Below are 21,353 nucleotides of genomic sequence, written 5' to 3' on the forward strand. Positions count from 1 at the left end.
CTCCCGAAGGTAGCATGTGATAATTGTTTAGAATTTCATTTACTTCTTCTTTCCTCGTAACCCACTTGGGCGGCGTGAAAGCAATAATCTCGCAACCGGAAATGGCTCTATTTGCGATTTCCTTAATGGTTTGAGGCGAGTATTGAGTAAAAATTTCGTCTTCCATGGAGATAGCTAATTTATCTCTATAAAGCTTTTTCGCATGAGTACATAATCTTAGAAGAGCAGACTCGAGCGCCTGACTTCCATCTTGTTTTGTTTTGATCATTGTACTGCATAGCTCCTTGTTATAGTTGCTGTTGAAAAGTGTTAATTTAATTGCATCTTCATTTATCTTTGATTGTATTTTTAATAGCTTATTGACCTCTGAAGCATTCTCTGTATTCCAAAACGATGGTGGATTAATGGTTTCTCTTCTGTCGTTCCGTGTTACTGGGTTTGTTTCTTTTTTATTGGTTCTAGTCATTGCCCTAGTCTTTACTACCAACGCTTGGTTGTTTTTATTCGCGCATGTACATTCTTGTAATGATTTTAAATGATCAGAAGTAATTATGATTCTGGACAAAGCGTCAGCACCAACATTAGTTTTACCGGCTACGAATTCTACTTCAAAATCGAACTCCTCCAGGTCCAATCTCATTCGAGTAAGTTTGGAGGTTGGATTTTTCATGTTGAACAAAAATACTAGAGGTCTATGATCAGTACGAATTTTAAATTTTCGACCATAGACATAGGGTTTAAAATAGTTGATAGCCCAATGTATAGCTGTCAATTCTTTTTCTATGGTTGGTTTATTTTTCTCGCCTTTGGTAAAGCTTTTAGAAGCAAATGCCACTGGGTGATCATCTCTGTCATACATTTGTGAAAGAATGGCCCCGCATGCTGTATCAGATGCATCAGTAGTGATAACAAAATCTTTTGAAAAATCAGGATATTTTAGGATCATAGGTGACAAAAGATTGTTGCGCAAAGTATCAAAAGCGTTCTGACATTCGTATGACCAATTAAATAATTGTCCTTTCTTGAGTAGTTCGTTTAAAGGTTTCGCGATTGCTGCAAAGTTACGGATGAATTTGCGATAATAGTTGCAGAAGGCAACGAATCTTCTAACTTCGTCTGTGTTACCTGGTTTCGGATAGTTTTTTATAACATCGAATTTAGATTCGTCCGGGTAAATGCCCTTGTCTGTAATTTTGTGACCCAAGTAAGTAACTTCTGTTTGAAAAAATTTACATTTTTGAGGGTTTAATTTAAGGTTGTACTGACGTAGTCGATCAAAGACTCTTTTTAGGTTTTCGAGGTGATGCCTAATAGTGCATCCTGTAATGATGATATCATCGATGTAAACGAAAGCACTCTCTGGGGTTAGTCCAGCCATCGCTATTGTTATCATTCGCTGGAAACTGTTAGGGCTCACATTTAGTCCGAAAGGTAACCTTTTAAAATGATAGTGGCCTGAAGCGGTGGAAAACGCAGTATATTTTCTCGATTCTTTGTCAAGGGGAATTTGATGGAAACCTGACATAAGATCGAGTGTTGTAAAATATTTTGCCCTACCTAGTTGGTCTAGTATTTCATCTATCCTGGGCAGTGGAAATTTGTCCGGCATTATTTTTTTATTTAGCTGACGATAGTCTACGACAAGTCTCCATTTTTTTTCTGCCTCTGATTTTTTTGGAACTAGTAATATCGGAGAATTATAGGATGAGACCGAATGTTCAATGATATCGTCTCTTAACATTTTGTCGACCTGCTGGTTTATTTCATCTGCTTGGGCGTGAATTTGTTTGTAATTAGGAATGTAGCATGGTATGTTATCTTTTAGCTGTATTGACTGCTTATAAAAGTTATTAGTGGAGATTTTATCATCGTTTATGCAAAAAAGGTCTGTATATTTTGCTAAAAGATTATTCAAATCATTTTGAATGTATTGCGGAACTTTTTTCGTATCTATTTTTTCTATTATACTATCAAATCTTGATTTTTCATTTGAGGGGGGTGATTGCTTCATTATATTGTAATTTTTTACTGGATCGACTTGGGGTTTGAACGATTTATTACTGATAAACACATTTTTTTCAGTTGTGTTTATGAATTTAACGTATTGACTATTTTTTCCTATAATTGAATTACCACAGAATACTCCAGGACTGACTTCTTCTGCAAATACTATAGAATCTTCTTTTATGTTTGGCAGGTTTACTTCGCATATTACTTCACTTCGTATTGGTAATATAAAACCATCATTTGTTTTATCTTCGATAGGATGACAGACACTGATGCCCTTGTGGTTAAAATTAAGAAGCCAGTGCTCATAGTCAATAACGCATCTATACTTAGAGAAAAAATCTCTACCTAATATTCCGTCTGCCCCAATGTCTAAATCTTTTGGTATTAGATGGAATTGGTGATTGACTGACGTACCACCAAAGTGTATATATGTATAGGTAGTTGCCAAAGTATCTATTGAATGAGTGGTAATACCAGTAAGATTAATTTTGTTTTGTGCAAATACTTGGTGATTTAACTTAATTTTATTTACTTTAAACAGAGAAACGTCTGCTCCAGTGTCTACAATAAGATGGCTGTACTCATCTGTAGACATTCCTATTCTTACTTTTATAAAGTTATTAGCATTTAAGTTGATAGCTAAGATTGGCAATCGGTAGGCTGTGGGTCTTCTTCTAAAAAATTTTCCTGTTCTGTGGCTTGAGTAGTGTAAACCCTGCTATTGTTTCTATTCGTGTTTCTAAAATTTCTTTTGTTACTGTTATTGTAATTGTTGTTATAATTGTTGTTGTTATTGTACTGCTGAAATCTACTGTTTGTTTGCCTGTTTGGTAAATGGTTTCCTCTACTTTGTGGTCTATTGTACATATTGCGTTCATATTGATTTGGATATCTATTCTCAAAGGAACGATGTGGGGTATGGAAATTTCTTTTAAATGAAAGTACTTGCTGGGTTGAATTGTGCATTCTTTCACTTTCTAGTACCTTCTCTGTTGCGTCTAGTATAGAGGTATACTGTCCTGCTTGCAATATGATTTTTGTTTCCGTGAGTTTAACTTTATCGATAAGTGTTTCTATTCCACGTTTGACTGCCATATCGTTTGCCACCTTCTCAGGTATATTTTGTTTGAGATACATAATTTTTAACTTTGTACTCAGTTTTTCAACTTCTTCGCATAGGCCTTTAGTATCTGTATGACGGATCGCTTTCAAATCTACTATAACCTTGTCAGGATTTATTTTCTCCTGGCATCGTGACTGTACATCATTAATAAGTGTTTCAAAATCAGTGATGTTTGGTGCTAGACCTAATTGAGCTTTTCCTGTTAACCGTGTTTTAAGAAACTCTACCAAGATTTGCTTCGTGTCTTTTGGATAAAGCTTTTTTAGTAATTTGGCCGAACCCAGAAAATTTTCAAGACTGTCGGCATTGCCATCATATAAGTGGACCAATGTCGCAGCAGTTTTAATATCGAACTCCTCCATTTTTTTTGATTGCCAACGACGTAATGCAATGCTAATCTTAGCTAGTGTTTTAAATTTAAATTGTACTTTATTCTGTAATTGAAACTGTATGTACGAATGAATGTTGGTGTAGCTGTTATTTGCTGATTTGTGTATAGTTTCTAATTCCACTGGTATTTCTGATAGTTTCGCTTTTGCTACTAAGGTTTTTAATTTCCCAAACGCGTCATTGGCAGCAATACCATAATGTTCAATCAAGCATCTACGAAATTTCTTATCACCCGGTCTTAGCTTTTCCTCTATTTCTTGTAATCGTTTTAAATATTGTTTAATTTTGGGTAGCATTTAAAACAGCATGTAGAACGTAAGGAGAGCCCAACGTGATTATTCTTGAAAACGTATTGATAGTGACTATTTTGTGTTACTATTAAATGCACATATTAATAAGATTTTGGTAGTACAATCGCATTAGGAGGTAAAAATTAATTGAGCAATTACATTCATACCTATGTGATATTACATTCATGAAGCCTACTACGCTTTTGTTTAGTTAACGCATTTTCTACTTTATATACAATAATTCGCATAATATCCTACCTTAATGCGGATGGGGAATTCGCTCGAGTGAAGTTGTTTCATATCGTATCTTCTGCTGCTGTTGTCGCCGATTGATCTCACTGCTCTCTGCTTCTCGTCATACGTAGTTACGCATGCCACTCCTGATGTCACGTACTGCTCTCGTTCCGTACTGCTCTCGTTCCGTACTGCTCGTACCGTGTGCCGCTCTCTCATACGTTAATTGCTATCGTAGTATGATTCTGCTCTCATGCTGCTGCCTTACACTTCTCGTCGTCCACTGTCGATGATGTTAACGAAAGCTGCACACTTCTGCACAATACTATCGTCTTGCACTTCTAGTACTGCTCACTTCTCTTGCCGTCCTTTGCTGATGATACTAGCGATACCGTACACTACACTCTTCTTTGATGTTCTTTGTGACACGCACTTTTACGTTGCCTGTTTCTCATCGGTTCTCACTGCGGTAGTGTATCGCTCACTATTTGGCGTGGTGGGCCTTTCTCGTACCAATCTAGTCTCTTGGCCTCGCTCTTCACACGCATGCGATTCTCAGCTGTCGCTACGCTCTGCTTCGATGTGATCCTCGGTCGTTGCACTAAACACCTCGGTCACTGCACTTTATACGCACTTCATAATTTCGTTTGAACGCAGCCACAAAATTACAAACGTTACCGTTAGATTTTTTTTTTCTTCACTGGATGTTCATAATCGTTGAACTGGCTAATCGATGAGATTGTGGCTCTGTGCGTACATCCGGAGGTTATTTGCTTTTAGCACAGATTCGCGTCGTCGCTATATTTCACGATCACGGTCGCCATGTGATATTACATTTTATAAAAACGCTAAACTGGAAAAAGCTTTACAAGTTTAGGTTTTACACTTTATTACAACGATCCTTCACTGGGCCGGCGATTTCCCTTTTTATTTCCGCTTGTTACTCGGGCAGCGTTTCCCCTTAGTATGATCAAATTAATCTGAATCTCAGCTTCATCCTAAAGCGCTATTTATACCAATTCCTTAGACGTCTAATCCTAGCTTACCTTATTTACTTCTTATGTAGCTTTCTAAAGTTAGTTTATCCTATTCTAACCTATGCTGCATTTCTTCTACCAATCACAACAGTTTAGTTCTATGTACACATTATCCTAATTACCATAATTCTACTATAATACGCCTATATTTATTTTGCTATAATAAATTCAATTTCTTATTCTATGTTTCTATAATACTATGGTTGCCTAATGTTTAGGCGCCACAAACCCATTCAATACAGAACAGATTCCTGTACTAATTGTAATTTCCTTCTTTTTTACATACACTTGAAAGTGTATATTTCAAAATGCAATCCATTTAATACAAAAAGTTTTTTTTTAAATAAAAATCCCAAAAATGACCTTTTTTCTATCTGCTGGATGTATATTATGCCTCACAATGTCACTTCCCAGATTAACACACCTATGGCTGTACGCAAATGAATAAAAAACATTGTTCAATTTTAATAAGGGATCGTTTGTCTGTTTCGGAAACATTAGAGGGTCTTAGAAGTTTCAGAGAAGAGGTTCTAAAAGATAAAAAACCACAATGAAGGCTGTATATCAGGGGCACACTATAGGTCAGGGGATTCTTTTTAAGCATAAATTGTAGGTACATAAGAAGAGAATCTGATAAAAAAACACACAAAAACAAAACAGCAAAAAACAACTGCCTTCGGGGCTGGGGCAGCATGACAAGAACATTGATCGAAATGTGCCCATCTGCCCAGTGTTGTATTGTTAGGGGTTGTAGAAAACATTATTGCATTAAACGTTCAGCGAATAGAACGATGATCGTTTATTTTCCATCGTAGAAGTCGATTACGATCAATTGATCTTCATTTCCCACCACAATCATATATGCCCTTTTAAGGTTCAATTTAACTTTTTATAACAACCTACTATGATTACCAATCGCGCAAATATCGATCGAATTTCCCGATTCTGTAGCCATAAGAAAGGGAGCTTCTCACGACCATATCGTGGAAAATCTATACATTTTATCCCGTCTCACTGATGGCGACAATTTTCACCTTCATGGCTCGTTTTTGTTGGTGGTGGTTTACGATCGTCCGTTTACGATTCCGGCAGACGAACACGAGGGGACTGATTTCAAACTCAATTAGTCGTTAGACCAGTCTGCTCATCATCATGTTGGGTGTGTCGTGCCGGCATAAAAGTCTTCTCGGAAGAAAATAAACATCGTTTTCACACATCGAACGATGGTGGTTTAGTGTAGTGCTAATTCAAACCCAATTTCATTCATTTCTACCATTCACCAATCGAAACGATTTCTGCAAACAAAAGCAGTGGATCGATTGGTCGATTTTTGTTGTTTGTATTCTAAATCATCCTTTTCCTTTCTTCCCATGGGAACTGAATGTTGCAAATAGAGCTTCTTTCCAGCTGCATCACTTTACCCCTTTTTAAAGAGTTTGTACACAGTATGAATTATAATATCTCATCCATTTATTGAATGTGATCCTTCGCTTTGTTTTTTTTTCTTGTGCCACTAAGAGCATTATGCATTGCTTCGATTTTTTGTTTTAAAGGGTTGTTCGTCACACCTTTTTGTGACAGGAGACAGGGTTTTTTTTTGATTACCCCCACTTCAGACAGGTAATAATCGGGAGAAAACCATCCAAACCAGATTTACTGCTTCGATGCCGTATCAAATTGTCCAATGAAGCTATTAACAATGAAAAAAATGCACACACATACACACAAAACACAGCCCTAACCAGCATATAATTCTGCTGCAAAGCAACACGATACAGTGGTTTCAAATAACTCATCCGGCATACAGCTGCGAGAAAACGGAACGGCCAAAAAGGTCACTTCCCGGAGGCTGTTCTGTGAAGTTCTGTTCCACAGCGTTGTCAATAGAAAAAATTTAATGATTCAGATAAGTTGAAAGCAAAAAAACCCATCAACGCCCTACACTTGGAGTAACTCTTATAGAAAAATACTTGTTTTCTAACAGGCAAATGATGCGATAGTCATACAACCGTCATGAATAGTGTTTTATTTATAAATTCAAAAAATGTCGTTTTTATATCAACTGAAGCTGCAAAAATGCAATCCATAACCTATCGCAAATAATTTAAATTTAAACCGTTTTTTATTTGTGCAACGCAAACGTCAATCTCCTTTCTTCAGTGCCTATCGCCACCAACTAACACCAAGAGAATCAATCAAAGTAAACATGTTTCCCCAGTCGAATGATGATTAAATGGTTCGTGATTTTCATACAAACAACAACTGAAATGCGTTAATCTTTGCATTTGCCTAACTTACCTCCACGAATGCTGACGGCTCACACAAAAGCAACGGCAACACACACACAACAAATCCACTCCGGAACGATTTTTAGGCAATTTTCCGTTTTTCCAGCACTAGCAGCAGCAACAGCAAAAGTGGTTGAAAGCGCACCGTGTCGAGGGAAATCACCGCTACGTCAACACAACGGGGAGAGGGGACACACATACGGTTTCTGCGCTTCACACATACACGCAACACACACACTCACGCACACTACAGTACACCACCAGCCAAAATGAAACGGTGCTGCTCCAAAAACGGGGGGAAAACCCACTGCACACAACACGTACGCACACACGCACGCATGTATACAGTACGCACACCTTAGCTTCGCTCACTTGCTTTTCGGCACAATTACGCTCGAACACATCTCCACGGCAAAACGGCAACTAGACTGGACGAAAGGGTGAAAAATAAAAGAGCACAAGATCGATTCAATGATAACGGGTCAAACAATATCGATAGGATAGATAGGACCGTGCTGTCAAAATGCTACCGTTGTGCACTTGCATTTGCATCATTCGGACGCAAAACACCACTGCAATTCGTTAACCTAGCAAAATATGCAAAACCCGTCCCCGTTTATAAAGCACACAGCCCTCCCCACAGTTCGGCGACACAATTGCTGCCCCCAAAAACCATCCGAATGTGGCCACGGGTAGACACTTTTTCTGGTAGCATAATTTATGCACGCTGCCACCGCTTCTTGTGCAGGGGAAAGAAAAACACACAACACACCGAAATGCAATCGCGACGTCGTCGGTATAGAATCACACGCACACGTACAAGCGCCGTACAATAGCCACACACAACCACATCCAGACACACCTAATAGACGGGCGTATCGCACACTGAAAACCGCTCTTGGCTGCCTTTCCGGTTGCAGACAAGATGCGATCGGGCAGCATACGCCTTCTTCTTTGCATCTAGCTTTACATTCTTCTCGTGCACAAATATTCTAACCCACTTATTTATCAGCGACGATCGGGAAGAATGTAAATGCAGTTTTCATCACACTTCGCCACATACATTTCCATCTATCGCTTCACACACAAAAAAACGCCCAGCCGAGGAAGAATTTGCTTCAAACCGTATCAAAACGGGTTAATTGCTGTCTTCCTGGATCTGGTGTTCCTTTCGTGTAGGGCTCCTGATGCCTCCTACCGAATCAGCGTAAAAGACCCGTCAGCAAAGAATGCTGTAGAATCAATCAGGGTTCCCGCACACTACTGCACCACGCACGCGTATTCTTCCCTTAGCATTGCATACACACGCACACACCCATACACGTTCACAGGGAAGAAAGCCCCAAGCGCGTTTCCGTGGAATGAGGATGGTGCGCGCACTTGTTCTCACCAGTACACTGCACCAAGCAACGATGGACTGCGTGCGTAAAGTGCACTTTCTCCCCAACTGCGGCGGGGATTATATTATTCTTCTATGCGTACTGAAAAATGCAACCGTCGATCACACTCACTTGACTCACCTATCAAAACATACACACGCAAGCTCTCCGAAACGATTGAATCTTCTTCACTGCTGAACGGTTTGCTGTCAGCTATCTGTCATGTCGTTTGATATTTTGACCGAATGACGGATGATTTTTTAACGAAAGCTTTGTGTTCTTCGTGTTTTGTCCGTGTGACAACAATCGAGCCCACAGTGATTTGAACGAAGATTTTTAAGGACCATAAAAACAATATGTACTCCGGATTGCATACCTTCAGGGGTTAAACTTTCAGTTGAAAATAATTTCAAACATTACAAATATGGAAAAAAGGAAAAAAAAATAATTATATTTTTCATAGCTCCAGACCTGATTACATGGATAATACAGGGACGGTTTTAACATTAAGCGCACTAAATAGACGCAGGTAGCCTCGTCTTCACAAATGTATAAAATTAGAACTTTTTTGTCAATCCAAGCATTTCACGGAAGCTTCGGCAGAGGAGCCCAGAAGTGTCGAGTATCGAAATCAGTGCCCTTTATCGCGTACAACACCGAGCCGCCCTTTTTCATATTTTCAACATTAATTGTATTTTATTTGCAATATGTATGTTCATTCTACACGTTTATAGCATACACCCGAACAAAACCATCCTCTCCACAACTTGCCAGCTGGTGGTTCTCTTCGTGTGGCCGGAATGATAGACGCTTAACCGTCATATGATGTGCGTCCCTAAAATAATCAAAAGTTAAAAATACATATAATGTTTCAACACTAAAATTTTGTTCACTTACGCTTCAGCTATGCTAAACAGCAGATCCCAGTGGCCCAAACCGTACAATTTAATCACGCCACTCTCAAAACCGACAGCCACCAAGTATCGATCGTCGGAGAGTTTCCTTCGGGCAAACGCGATCGCAGTTATTGATTCATTTTTAAGCTCCAAAACTGCTTGCTGTACAAACGGCACCGATGAACCAGTCGTCTCCTGTTGATCTTTACCAGCTTTCCATGCAACGACCTTTCCGTCTCGGGAACCAGTTGCGAAAATGTTCGAATCATGTGACCAGTCACAGCACCAGATAATTCGCGTATGTACACCTTTACTTTTATCGGAACGCATAAGCAATTCGAAACCGCTCGTCTCGCGGTGAAACACGGAAAATGTTCGATCACGGGACACTGCTAGCAAGAATTGACCATTCGGCGAGAAAGCCAACTGTGTCACCGTAAGTTGATGAGCGGTAAGATGTTGAACCACTCGCCAAGATGAGGTGTCCCAGAGTAAAATTTGTGCCTGTTCTACTGACGTCGCGCGACAACCGGACGCAATGAGATTACCGTCCGGAGAAGATGCGATCGCGTATATTTCGTTACCATGACCATAGAGTTTCTGAATTTCGGGCCAAAGTGTGTTTTGCATCAACGTTTCTTCCGCGGGCGGGGTTTCCAAAGCAATAGGGCTGAAGTAATGTTCCGGATACATGTCCTTGATATGTCGGCTGTCCGCTTCCGGTTGCTCTACTTCGAACACTGCCTTGTTGGAGAGTCCTAATGAAGGTACTGAAGCTCCCATCGGGTTACCTGTAACAGAGAGCAACACAATATTGTATCGTTCGTGCGTTTATATCTTTTATCATTGATAGCAGCTCCATTCAGCTACTTACTTTCAAGCACTGCATCACCTTCCGGATCATTCGAAATGCCACACAGTGCTCTGAAGTTTTGCACGAAATTAGACGGTGCCTGGAAAATTCTTATGATCTTCTCCTCTGCTGCACTGGCCAAGCGATAGCGTGAAAGTAACGTTAAACATTGCATGTCGTAACCGTGCACCTGCGGTCGTCCTATCTCGTGCCACGTTGTTGTGCCCTCTCTGCTCCACGGTGCATGAATGCGCGTAGTTTGATCGGCGGAAAGTGTCACCACGTACATTCCTCCGACTGGATCCCACGCAAGATCTCTCACTCCGGCAAAGTGACCTCCCAAAATGGTTCCCGGTTTCCACAGTCCCGCTTGCTCGTCATCTTCATGCCACAGATGAAAGCTACCCTGAAAGCCATGTCCAATGATGGACTTCCCGTTGGGCGAAAATTTTCCTCCATAAAATCCTAACGATGAACCGCCAACCTCACCCACCCGAACACTTTCCACCCAAACACCACTCTCTGACGGTGTCCAAACGGTCAAACTTTTGTCAATAGAGCTTGATAGCAGGTGTAGCTTTCCGTCACGGGTAGTAAAATGCACTCCATAAACCCATCCTTCATGACCCTGAAGTACCGATTCCAACGAAAGCGCGTAATGATATTCACCACCATCCACTGCACGAACGGTAAACGTTCGTTCCTCAATCGTTATGTCCTCATCGAAGCGAACTTCTTCAAAATCCTTCTGCTTCTGCAGTGATCCTCTAGGTGAAATACGCCACAATCGAATGAAAGTATCCTGGGATGAAGTGGCCAACAGGCAATCCTCACTATCTGCCAACCGTACGCAATCTAACCCACGCACCCAATCAAAGTGTCCTTTCAACTGTTCTACCTGCACAAACCTCGATTGGCTGTCGCTTTCTGCCTGGCACACACATAAGTTTACCACATCCGTGTCGGTTGTATACGCAAGCATGATGGAGTTCGAACGCGCCAAACTAAATAGTTTCATTCCGAACGTAAGCCCCGATCTTAAGTCGATCGTTTGAAAACACTCGAAAGAGGTTTCATCCGCAAAATGCCACAGCTTGATAGAACTATCAATTGATCCAGTTGCAACGATTAAATGGTTCATCGCATCAACGAATGCATCTACCACCGTAACACCCTTCGAATGTCCTTTTAGAACGAATCGTGCCGGATTAGATTTGGCACCATGCTCCTTGGTGTTCCACAGTATGCACGTTCCATCATCTGAGCCAGAAACAAGATGTATTCCACCGTGGCATTCGCTTCCATTGCGAATCACACGTACCGTGTTTACCCTTGCAGTGTGTCCAACTAGTGTTCGCACAATTTTAACCGAACCGTGATACTGGAAAGATTGTAAAAGGCTAATTATAATTGAAGTTCATGTGTGTACTGCAAACTTTGATATCACTTACCTTAGGGTCGAACACGGCCACAGCGTTGTTAGCGGCGAAATAGATCAGTCCATCCTGACCCCAATCCAACGAGTCTGGAGTGCGATTACATGCCGTCGATGTATAGAGCGTTTCGAAGGACATTTTGGAATTTTTGTTTAAGAAAAAACGCAAAACACCAACATGTGCGCCACAAAAACCGGCAATGTTTACAAAAAAGAAGTATGTTTTGGTATGACGAATGTCATGCTGACAGATGCGATCCATGTGCAGGGGTGGATGAAGAAGCACACAGAATTTGAAATTTCAAAAATCGAAATAAAACGCAAAAAATGAACAATGCAAAGGATTATACTCACCCACAATCAAATTGATGTTCAATTCAAATTGGTTTTATGTGGATACGAAAGGATACGAAACTCCTCGCGTACATCGTCAATTGAACAGCGTATCGTTCAATCCAACCCTGGCATGTCTATCAGGCCTACCAAGGCAGGGATGCGAGGCGCGGTTGATTGTGTCAAAACATTCAGTAGGTGTGTAGCTTGATGTTTTTTCCCCCTGCTGCTGCTTCTAAACATAGAACAGCGTATGAAAAAGGAAGCAACGCAAAGCAGCAACATCTCGAAAAATGGCGACCTACGTAGTGGTGAAGAAAACCTCGCTGGCCTTATAGAACCGAACACCATTCAGTTAACCGTGCGTGGGTGATTACCGTGCACAATACTGCACCTGAATCAGCGTGATTGGTCATCGCTCAACACTTATGCTGGAAAAGTTCGTGCGTACTGCTGCTGCATCCAACATTCATTGATGTCCCGTGCACTGTGGATTCTACCTGGGCTTCTGCAACCTGTTTCTGTTGCTAAGTTGCACTTTTCTTCTCCTTGACCGTGTACTCTTGCCGTCTGAAACAAAACGGGTTTGTCGCGAAACGATAGCATTAGTTCAAACCCATGATCTAGTGTACCTATCCCATTCTTCTACCGTGGTAACTAACGGTTTCCTGCGTTCCGAAGCGTCGTCGCTTTTCGAAGCGACAATTTCATAAGCAAACAGTATTTAGCTGCATCTCGTAGAAGGAAAGAAGGCGCTAATATCAAATCACAATGTCACGTGCTAAATCGCGCATACAGACGGATGTTTGCGGCGACTGTGGTAGTGCGGGTAAGTGTGTAGCTTTGGCTTCCATCCTTATACAATTTTCGATTAAATATCCTCCTTCCAATGCAGACCCATCCTGGGCATCGATCAACCGCGGCATACTGCTCTGTGCCGACTGCTGTTCAATTCATCGCAGCCTGGGGAGACACATATCGCAGGTGAAATCCCTGCGCCAGGGTAGTTGGCAACCGTCAGTGCTCAACTTTGTCAACCAGCTTAATGCACACGGTGCCAACAGTGTATGGGAACATTTGCTGCTGGATTCGGCAGCACCGAAGAACTTGAAGCGTAAACCCACTTCCAAGGATGCTGTACATCCAACGAAGGCAGACTTCATTCGCGCAAAGCACGTCCAGCTGGCATACGTGCTAAAGCCCACTTTTCAAGCCGAAGAGGGAAGCAGCTTAGAGCTGGAGTTAAGCAAACAGCTGCACGCCAGTGTACGGGCTGGCAACTTGGAAACTTCCTTGCGATTGCTTGTGCAAGGAGCCGATCCAAATTTCTATCATGAAGATAAGGGCTCCACGCCGCTGCATGTGGCGGTAAAGTCGGGCCAATTGTCCCAGATCGAACTGTTGCTGGTGTACGGTGCCGATGTGAATGCACTGGACGCGCAAGGAAATACCCCGCTAGAGTTGGCCAGACAAGCGAAACATAGTGTCATTGCGGAGCGTTTGCTTGAGGTCATGTATGAAGTGACCGATCGACTTACATTCTTTCTTATTGGCAAAAAACCAAACCATGCGGTAAGTTACTAAGTTTATAATGTCACTGTGTATTACAACTATTTAATACATTTTCTCCCCCAGTCTGGACAACATCTACTAATCCCTGGCCAGTCTAAAAAGGAAATGAGCGAACAACTTAAAATTGCCCGCGGAAAGCTGCAGCTTGTCCCGAACCGTATGTTTGAAGAGCTGGTGATGGATCTGTACGATGAGGTAGATCGCCGCGAGACAGAAGCAATTTGGGCTACGAGTGCCCTTAACCCAGACTCCGGTGCCGTACCGTTTCTTCCTACCAATCCTCATCTTAGTGCCACAAGAAATCAGGTACCAGTTTACGGATGAATTGATACATGTAGACAGTCTCTCAATCTCTTGCTGCAATGTTGCTCTCACTCTCTTCACAGGGACGTCAAAAGTTGGCCCGTTTTAGTCAGCAGGAGTTCGCGGGATTACTGATGGACGTGCTGCTGGATGCTCACCGGCGTCAAAATATGGCCAATCTGCGTCCCATCGATGGACCCCTGCCGGTTGGATTGGCACAGCTGAAAGCGGCAGCCCTGGTACCCGGCAACGGTGGTGGAATGCGTGATTCAAATCTCTCCGACGATGAGCCACTGTACGATGCGGTTGCGTCCGACGATGATTATGCTGCGTTGGCGCCCGTAGCGCAACAGGTAAAACTCCTTATGCGCCAGAAAAAAGCCGTACTCAATCATAACAACAGCTTCGGATGAATGTTGGTAACCGGGTCATTGTCGGAATGGTTGTGGGGATTCCGGTTTTACTAAGCGTAACCACTCGCGGTTGATTCGCAAACGAACGGGAAAATATGTTACAACACTTATTAGCTTAGTTTAGCCAAAATTTTGCATCCCTAACGCTAACATTACTAACATGTGATATTTACTTAATCGTAAGTCAAAATAAGTCATCAAAGGAGAAAGGACACGGAGTGTGGGGCGTCGGGAAATACAAAATCTAGTTTAAAAAATGTTTGTGCGAAAGCAGATGTACAATGCCCCAGCACTGTATCGAACGCCGTAGAGTACATAGGCTAAACAAATCGCTTCTCGTGGTGCTTAGATGTTACATGTGCTCTCTACCATTTCATTGATGTGAAATGTTATCATACATCTTTAGCAAAGTGAATGTTTGAAACCTATTTACATTACCTACCTGCTACTAATGCTCATTTCATGTTCCAAACATACAAAAGATAGCGTAACATTCTCATTGTGCCATTGCTCATCTAGTGCTATGATCTATAACTCAAACTCAGCCAATGTTTTGAACGTAATATGGTTTCCGTGCATTTTTTTAAATAATACTTCATCCGTCCGTACCGTAGTATTGTAACGTTGGCGTGTTACTAGTGAATCAGGAAACTAACAGAATCAATAAAACGTTTTGTCTGTCCTGTGCATATTACTAACCTTCTTCCCTTCATCGTTAGCTCGAAATGGTCCGATGGTTCGTTATTCCTCTTTGTGTACATTTGTCGCTTAGTCTCTCTCTCCCTCTTTCGCTCTGTTTCGCTATCTTTCTAAGCATGTTTGTAATGTTGCAAATTATGTTATCATCATGCTCTATTGTATTATCCATAAGTTTATTTTCTGTTAACTTTAACTTAACTAAAATTTGTCTTAACTGTCAGTATCGGTACGCTTAAAGGATTTACTAAAAGTAAGCGTAATATTTCATCGCATATTTGCAAATTGCTATCTTTCCCGACCTTCCCGTTTTTTGATCCCTCATCAGGCGCTAGTTAACAAATCATCTCCGGCGGCCGTTTCCAACGTAGAGGTGGAAACGTTGCGCCAACGAATACAGGATCAAGAGCTGACTATACACGAGCTGCGCAGCATGATACAAAAGCTGGCCTCGGAAAATAATCAGTTAAAGTCAACCATTGACACGAAGGACCATGAGGTGCAACTGTAAGTAGCGTTGGAACACACTGTACTAATGTTAAAATAAATGGCTTAATTTTAATTTAATATTCATTGCAGCCGGATTGACTCCCATCTGAATGGTTCCGGTGCGAGCGAAGGTTCACCGGAACGGGACCCCACTACTCAGGAGGCAAGACAGGCAGCTGCAGCGGCCGCTGCGTACGCGAAACGACCAGTCAGTATGTACGAAACGCGGCAAACGCCTCGAGATGAAAGTCGCCCACCGATCACGCAGAGTCTCTACTCAATGGCTCCCGCGGCTAGTGGCAGCATGGACACAACTCCACCCAGTAATGGTGGCAGTCCATTACCGTCGTTCGAAGAGGTCAAACGCCGCACGGACGTAGTGGCTCGACGCATTAAGGATTTGTTCGCCGCCATGAAAGATTTATCACAACGGGAAGCATTTGTACCGAGTGCGGAACGCATCCGGCTGGCCGTGATAGATCTGATGGCACTATTTCCTGCGTCACTCATTGCCAGTGAATCATTGCGTGGTGCACTGCAACAGCTTAACTTTCACGGTAATCTTATACAGGCGGAATGTGCCCGATTGCAGCAATGTTTAGCGGCAGAAGGTGTAGCAGCTGGCACGGTACCGAACGGTGGCCCAACGGGTACCGGTAAACCATTGGGTGAAAGTATTCAGCAGAGCATGGAGCAGGTGCGTGGTTGCGCGTATGATCTAGCTATGTCGACGAAAATTCTCATCACACACCTGCAGCAATCTTAATAGGGACACTAAAGATGGACAATTTCGTTTGATTAGCGACCATTAATCATTTTTCATTTTTCTATCATCTATTTTTACTGAACATTTTTGAACAAATTGCAACTCCCGAGAAAAAAAAGTTAATAATTCGAGGGAGTACCTCTTTTTAAAAGGCATCTTTAGTAAACTTATTGGCAGCTACTACCATCTTAACCCAGTGGAACTAACCTTACCCTTATGGCCAACGCATTCACGTTTCAAGTCAATCCGAACAGTATTCATAGTCAATCTATGTTTTCTCCCAATTTAGAAAGTGATTTTAATCAACATTTCGTAGTGGAAATATATTTGCAATGTTTTGTTTCATATAGTTTTACAGAAGTTGCTCACGATCCATTATCTTTCCCAAAAGTGCCAAAAACACGTCACATGCGTAAAAACTTACAGGCCCTTGTTGATGTGTATCATCATAAATATGGCTGAATGCCATATGCAATATTTGTATTGTGCGTGTGAAGATGCATCGCATATTAATCACAATTAATGTATTTGTAAGAAAACACACTTGACCAATAGGCCCGTAGTTAAAACCCCATATTAAAGATCCATTACTTTTACAATGAAACGGGCACCAGAAGCCATGGCCTCTTGATCTATACGATTGGTTGGGGTTATCGGTTAGTTATTGAATGAGATTTTATAACTATATTATAATACTTTTGCAATCACACGTATACCCAGTATGACAATAGTAATGTGCATTGACAAATCGTAGACTTTTCTTTACCAGTTGTACTGATAACAAACGATGGAACATTTTTGAAAAGAGTGCTCAAAGTTTTACAGATTTGATAGGCGTATTTTTTTTTTTTGTTAACATAGATGCAATTATATACAAGCGTATTGAATGTATTTCTACCACTCGAAAACTCCGAACACGGAACAATAATATTACACATTGGAAGTATTTATCAGCTATTGCAATTTATACCGAATACCTAATTAATAATGATGTTAATAAAAAAAACGAGCGATTAAAACAGGGTTGTACCTGCACGGCACTACATTTCTAAATCTGTCTATGATTATGTTTTTTCTTAAAGTTGTTGAAAATGAAGAGATATTTTTTCAAGTTTGCTCAAATATTTTCACATGTAAGATTTGCGTTTGTTTTTAGTAATGTCGGCTTTTGGAGACAACACATGGATGTCCTCAAATCCTCTGTTTCAGTATGTGCTTTATCTACTAGATTCTAACATGGTTCTTGAATTTTTCGACTGTTTCCTGCAGAATATCTTACAATACTTCTCTCTAACCTCTTCTTTTCAATACTCCATGTAAGTTTCTAAAAAATTTTATATTTTCTCTCTGTAACTTGTTCATGAAATCTTTGGTTTTAGATAAGCTATTAGTAGAAGTCTTCAAATATCTCTTTGTGTCTTGATGAGAGACGCATCCCTGCAAATACCTTCCACCTTAAAATCTTCTAGATGTCATTTGTTTGGAACAGGCTTTAATTTTTGTATCTTATCTGTTCGTCTGAAGCTTGATTTACTTTCAGCTTAGTTTGGATCACAAAACATGAGTAAATCTGCCCCTTCATACTGATTAATAGATCAAAAATCGTGACTAAACCATAGTCTACCATAAGCCTTTCGTTTGCCCAAAAAGGTTAAGTTATTGATCGCACTAACACTCTCAATCTCTCTGATCCCTTACCCCTGATCATACACCAATGATCGGCATTCTATCGATAATGTGTGCGCCATCCAATGTTTCCAACAACATTCCAACATGTCTGCTTGGAACATGATGCATTATTACTAAGTGCAAATGTACAGAGTGTCCTTAGATAATATTTAGCTCTACTACGGAAATGTGTGCATGAAATGAATGTGCCTCAAAAACTCTACGCTACATAGATACAAAACAAAACGACACGAAGACAGTGTTCAGATAGACATGGAGGTCACACGCACTTTCCGTTCGGTGTGATCTTTCATCATCAATTGATCAGCAAACAACAATGACGCTGTAAGGCGCAGATTAGAGTAGAATAGCATTGCAGAACGTGAGAAACGGGTGTGAAGTGTAACCGGGAGATGCATCCACTGCCGGGAAAACAAACCATTACACATTGGTGAGGAATCGAATTGACTCCATGTTCCCGGGAACTGGGATGCATCTGTTCCGGAACACTGTTCATTTACAAACGTGACGCCTTTTCCTGCTTATTGCTGTACATTGTGGTGGGTCGGGACGGTATGAAGTCGACTATTTTGTTTTTTTTGTTTGTACAACACACTATAGATTTTTAAAACCCCGATCAAGATATGGTAGTATACAGTGTTAATGAATGTTTGTGTGTGTATATGTGTGATTTCGTTTCCAAATTATGGTACATCTGTACATAATTATATACATCGCAGCCTATGTTACAGATCTCCGCTTTCCGTCCCCGTAGTGCAAATAAGAAGGATCGTTTTTACAAGGTAGGACACTTTATACAGACACACGTGTGTGCAGGATTCCGTTTTTAATTGAACAATTTGTACATGATTTGAATGGAGGAATTTGGGAAGGAATTATTGGGACGTCGTGAGGAATTTCCATGTGGAACACCACAATCATTTAACAAATCGCTATCAACAGCGCCGGTGTATTTGTCTTGCTAATTTTCCAAAGAAAACCACAACGGGTTTTGCTGCCATTACTATCAAAACAACAAACAAAAGGACCGCGAGAAGACGTCCATGCCGGTGTCTACGAACATTTCCACAGAACAATCGCCAAATTGCCACCGAAAAACAGATACAGTATGTTCTTCGTTTCGTAGGACACCTCGTAACCGAAACCTTCACCGACGACCACATGCCAGAAGGTGCCAAACTTTTTATCCATCAGCTCTTTGATCGTTTTGGCCGCAACCTGCAGGGAATGGTCGATTCAAAACGGGAAGACACCACATTTCGAAGAAAAAAAAAACAAAAAATAAAACATTTCTTTTTAGTCGCGTTTCGAGGAAATAAAGGATAATTGTGGGTGGTAATGGAACTGGGTTGATACGATAGGGAAGCCAAAGATGCCAGGTGCTGAGCAAATTGGTGTTTTGTCATTACCTCGTAGTTTTGTGCGTATTTCTCACACGCTGTAATGCTCAATTCTATCGCCTCGGCTCGGACATCGTCATTCATATCGGAAAACTGGCCCCGTGGTTATGGTGTGTGAGATTCGTGGTAGGTGCATGGGTGCGTAAGATTGAAACGGGCAACATTAAACATGACTTTGAGTAACGTATATGTAAAGGAAGTTTTCGAAAAGCGTACGATATAGTACGCGAAAGTTACCTTCAAACCGGAAATAGAAAACACACGCGTACGTACCTTTACCAACGGATACACATGGACAATCTTTTTGTCCGCCTCACCTTCTGCCTTCGGTTGGTCCTCCATCGGGAATGATGTCCTTCAAACGGCTTCTGCTTATAGCTCACAATCTATAGAATGAAGAAATTGCTAAAACTGTCAATAGAAATTCAACAAAAACACTTGCACTTGTTTGTTGGATAATGGGGTAAGTTCCACTTCACCTCAGCGTAGTTTAACGCTCGCTTACTATCGAACCAACTAACCTCAGGAATGCTTTGCACAATACAACACCAAATTAAACACTTAAGTGGAATATTTAAAGTGTTTTCTACAAATTTCAGCACTTTCTGTTTCTTCCTCGTCCTTTTGCACAACTCGCACGCCAAACAACCACCACCGTACGTACGCCTGTACTACTAGATCTCCCTTCAAACATTGACTTATTTATCGTTCGTTGCCATGGTGACTCATCCACAGCAGGCTACCTTCCTCCGCAAGGATTCACCAGCTCAATGCCGGCGATTATCTTATGGCGGCATTCTGACCGGATTGGCGTTGTTATGGTTGCCGGTATGGTGAATGTTTACCGTACATCGTGACACATGCGCACAGTGACACGGTATCCAGAATCCTTGCGTATTCTCGTGTTTGAACGCAGAACCTTGAACGATTTCATTATTCCAAACACGTGTGCTAGAAAAGAAACGCCTTTTTTGCAGCAACCCCTCCTATATTCGATCAGAATGTATCCCTTCGAAAGGGAAAACTATGCGTGCCTTAGGGATAGACACAAAACGATGTAGGAGGGATGTGATATGTATTTGATTCAATCTTTAATTCATTATTAAGATTGTAGTATTGGTGCTACAGATAAAGGTTAATCATAGGATAAATAGTGTATCTTTTTTCCAACAAGGATTTTTCACACTTTTTCTTTACTTCTAATGTTTTCAATTGCATACATGGAACTGTGTTTGTAAATTGTGCTCCAGCAGAAAAAAATAATAATTTCAAAACGCAATTACGTTCTTCGTTTTTATTTCTACAACGAAGGACAAGTCGTACATCTTAACAATAGTTACAAATGAATTCTTACTCAAAAAAGGTCTTTCCCATACCGGGAATCGAACCCGGGCCTTCCGGGTGAGAGCCGGATATCCTAACCACTAGACAATATGGGACTTGTAACAGAGCGGCGTTTTGCAAGCACCACATCGATTGATCTTACATGAAATAATTCGAAATACACGAAATAAAAAGTAAAAAATTCGTTTTCCAACATAAGAATGATCAATTTACGAGGAAGTATGGTTGATTCTTACCAAACCATACAAAAATGGCAACGAATCCGTTTCCTTTTACCAGATCATTGATCAAAGTACATTAGGTTCATAATGATAACAATTTTACGATTTGTAAAGTGTGTTGCATAACTTCAGGCGAACACATCCATAATACATTCACAAAGAGAGCCAACCAGGCGAATCATTAGTTATACT

General features: G+C 41.1%; 4 protein-coding genes and 1 non-coding gene across 8 annotated transcripts in view; 1 reads left to right on the forward strand and 4 right to left on the reverse strand.

The window, feature by feature from the left end:
* The window catches only part of LOC125768928 (ADP-ribosylation factor 6), a 41,059-nt gene extending 32,203 nt beyond the window's left edge, over positions 1-8,856 (reverse strand). Inside the window, exons 1-2 of one of the 4 annotated variants that reach the window (XM_049437266.1) lie at positions 8,763-8,856; positions 7,383-7,800 (exon numbers count right to left, since the gene is read on the reverse strand). The gene's annotated coding sequence lies outside the window, so the exon portion shown is untranslated. Of the gene's footprint in view, positions 1-7,382; positions 8,100-8,762 lie in introns of those variants that run through there. The other 3 variants (XM_049437269.1, XM_049437267.1, XM_049437265.1) reach the window with 3 other exon arrangements.
* A 322-nt stretch (positions 8,857-9,178) lies between these two features.
* LOC125768828 (elongator complex protein 2) lies at positions 9,179-12,204 on the reverse strand. The gene is made up of 4 exons (XM_049437007.1): positions 11,952-12,204; positions 10,522-11,881; positions 9,649-10,438; positions 9,179-9,586 (listed from the first exon to the last, which is right to left on the reverse strand). The coding sequence occupies exons 1-4, from the start codon at positions 12,195-12,197 to the stop codon at positions 9,472-9,474; spliced, it is 2,511 nt and encodes an 836-aa protein (XP_049292964.1). The 5' UTR covers positions 12,198-12,204; the 3' UTR covers positions 9,179-9,471.
* A 247-nt stretch (positions 12,205-12,451) lies between these two features.
* On the forward strand, positions 12,452-17,560 carry LOC125768838 (ARF GTPase-activating protein Git). The gene is made up of 6 exons (XM_049437035.1): positions 12,452-13,097; positions 13,164-13,840; positions 13,904-14,146; positions 14,227-14,496; positions 15,581-15,759; positions 15,832-17,560. Exons 1-6 carry the CDS (start codon positions 13,040-13,042, stop codon positions 16,505-16,507), a joined length of 2,103 nt encoding a protein of 700 aa, XP_049292992.1. The 5' UTR covers positions 12,452-13,039; the 3' UTR covers positions 16,508-17,560.
* Positions 17,561-19,116: 1,556 nt separating this feature from the next.
* On the reverse strand, positions 19,117-20,565 carry LOC125768954 (dynein axonemal light chain 4). The gene is made up of 4 exons (XM_049437296.1): positions 20,118-20,565; positions 19,870-19,982; positions 19,606-19,689; positions 19,117-19,414 (listed from the first exon to the last, which is right to left on the reverse strand). Exons 2-4 carry the CDS (start codon positions 19,936-19,938, stop codon positions 19,250-19,252), a joined length of 318 nt encoding a protein of 105 aa, XP_049293253.1. The 5' UTR covers positions 19,939-19,982; positions 20,118-20,565; the 3' UTR covers positions 19,117-19,249.
* A 398-nt stretch (positions 20,566-20,963) lies between these two features.
* Positions 20,964-21,035, reverse strand: Trnae-cuc (transfer RNA glutamic acid (anticodon CUC)). Its single transcript has one exon. It is a non-coding gene; the product is annotated as a tRNA-Glu (tRNA).
* Between the last annotated feature and the right edge of the window lie 318 nt (positions 21,036-21,353).

The sequence above is a fragment of the Anopheles funestus genome, chromosome 3RL (genome assembly GCF_943734845.2).
Source record: "Anopheles funestus chromosome 3RL, idAnoFuneDA-416_04, whole genome shotgun sequence".
In the NCBI taxonomy this organism is placed as follows: domain Eukaryota; kingdom Metazoa; phylum Arthropoda; class Insecta; order Diptera; family Culicidae; genus Anopheles; species Anopheles funestus.

What these genes read in the sequence shown, in the direction of transcription:
- LOC125768828 (XM_049437007.1), bottom strand. Translation starts at nt 12,197, where the DNA reads ATGGATCGCATCTGTCAGCATGACATTCGTCATACCAAAACATACTTC. An exon ending in TGGCCGTGTTCGACCCTAAG is followed by an intron (nt 11,882 to 11,951) that starts GTAAGTGATATC and finishes CAATCTTTCCAG; the next exon opens with TATCACGGTTCGGTTAAAAT. An exon ending in AGGTGATGCAGTGCTTGAAA is followed by an intron (nt 10,439 to 10,521) that starts GTAAGTAGCTGA and finishes TCTCTGTTACAG; the next exon opens with GTAACCCGATGGGAGCTTCA.
- LOC125768954 (XM_049437296.1), bottom strand. Translation starts at nt 19,938, where the DNA reads ATGGAGGACCAACCGAAGGCAGAAGGTGAGGCGGACAAAAAGATTGTC. An exon ending in ATGTGTATCCGTTGGTAAAG is followed by an intron (nt 19,690 to 19,869) that starts GTACGTACGCGT and finishes CCACGGGGCCAG; the next exon opens with TTTTCCGATATGAATGACGA. An exon ending in AATACGCACAAAACTACGAG is followed by an intron (nt 19,415 to 19,605) that starts GTAATGACAAAA and finishes CATTCCCTGCAG; the next exon opens with GTTGCGGCCAAAACGATCAA.
- LOC125768838 (XM_049437035.1), top strand. Translation starts at nt 13,040, where the DNA reads ATGTCACGTGCTAAATCGCGCATACAGACGGATGTTTGCGGCGACTGT. An exon ending in GCAAAAAACCAAACCATGCG is followed by an intron (nt 13,841 to 13,903) that starts GTAAGTTACTAA and finishes TTTCTCCCCCAG; the next exon opens with TCTGGACAACATCTACTAAT. An exon ending in TGGCGCCCGTAGCGCAACAG is followed by an intron (nt 14,497 to 15,580) that starts GTAAAACTCCTT and finishes ATCCCTCATCAG; the next exon opens with GCGCTAGTTAACAAATCATC.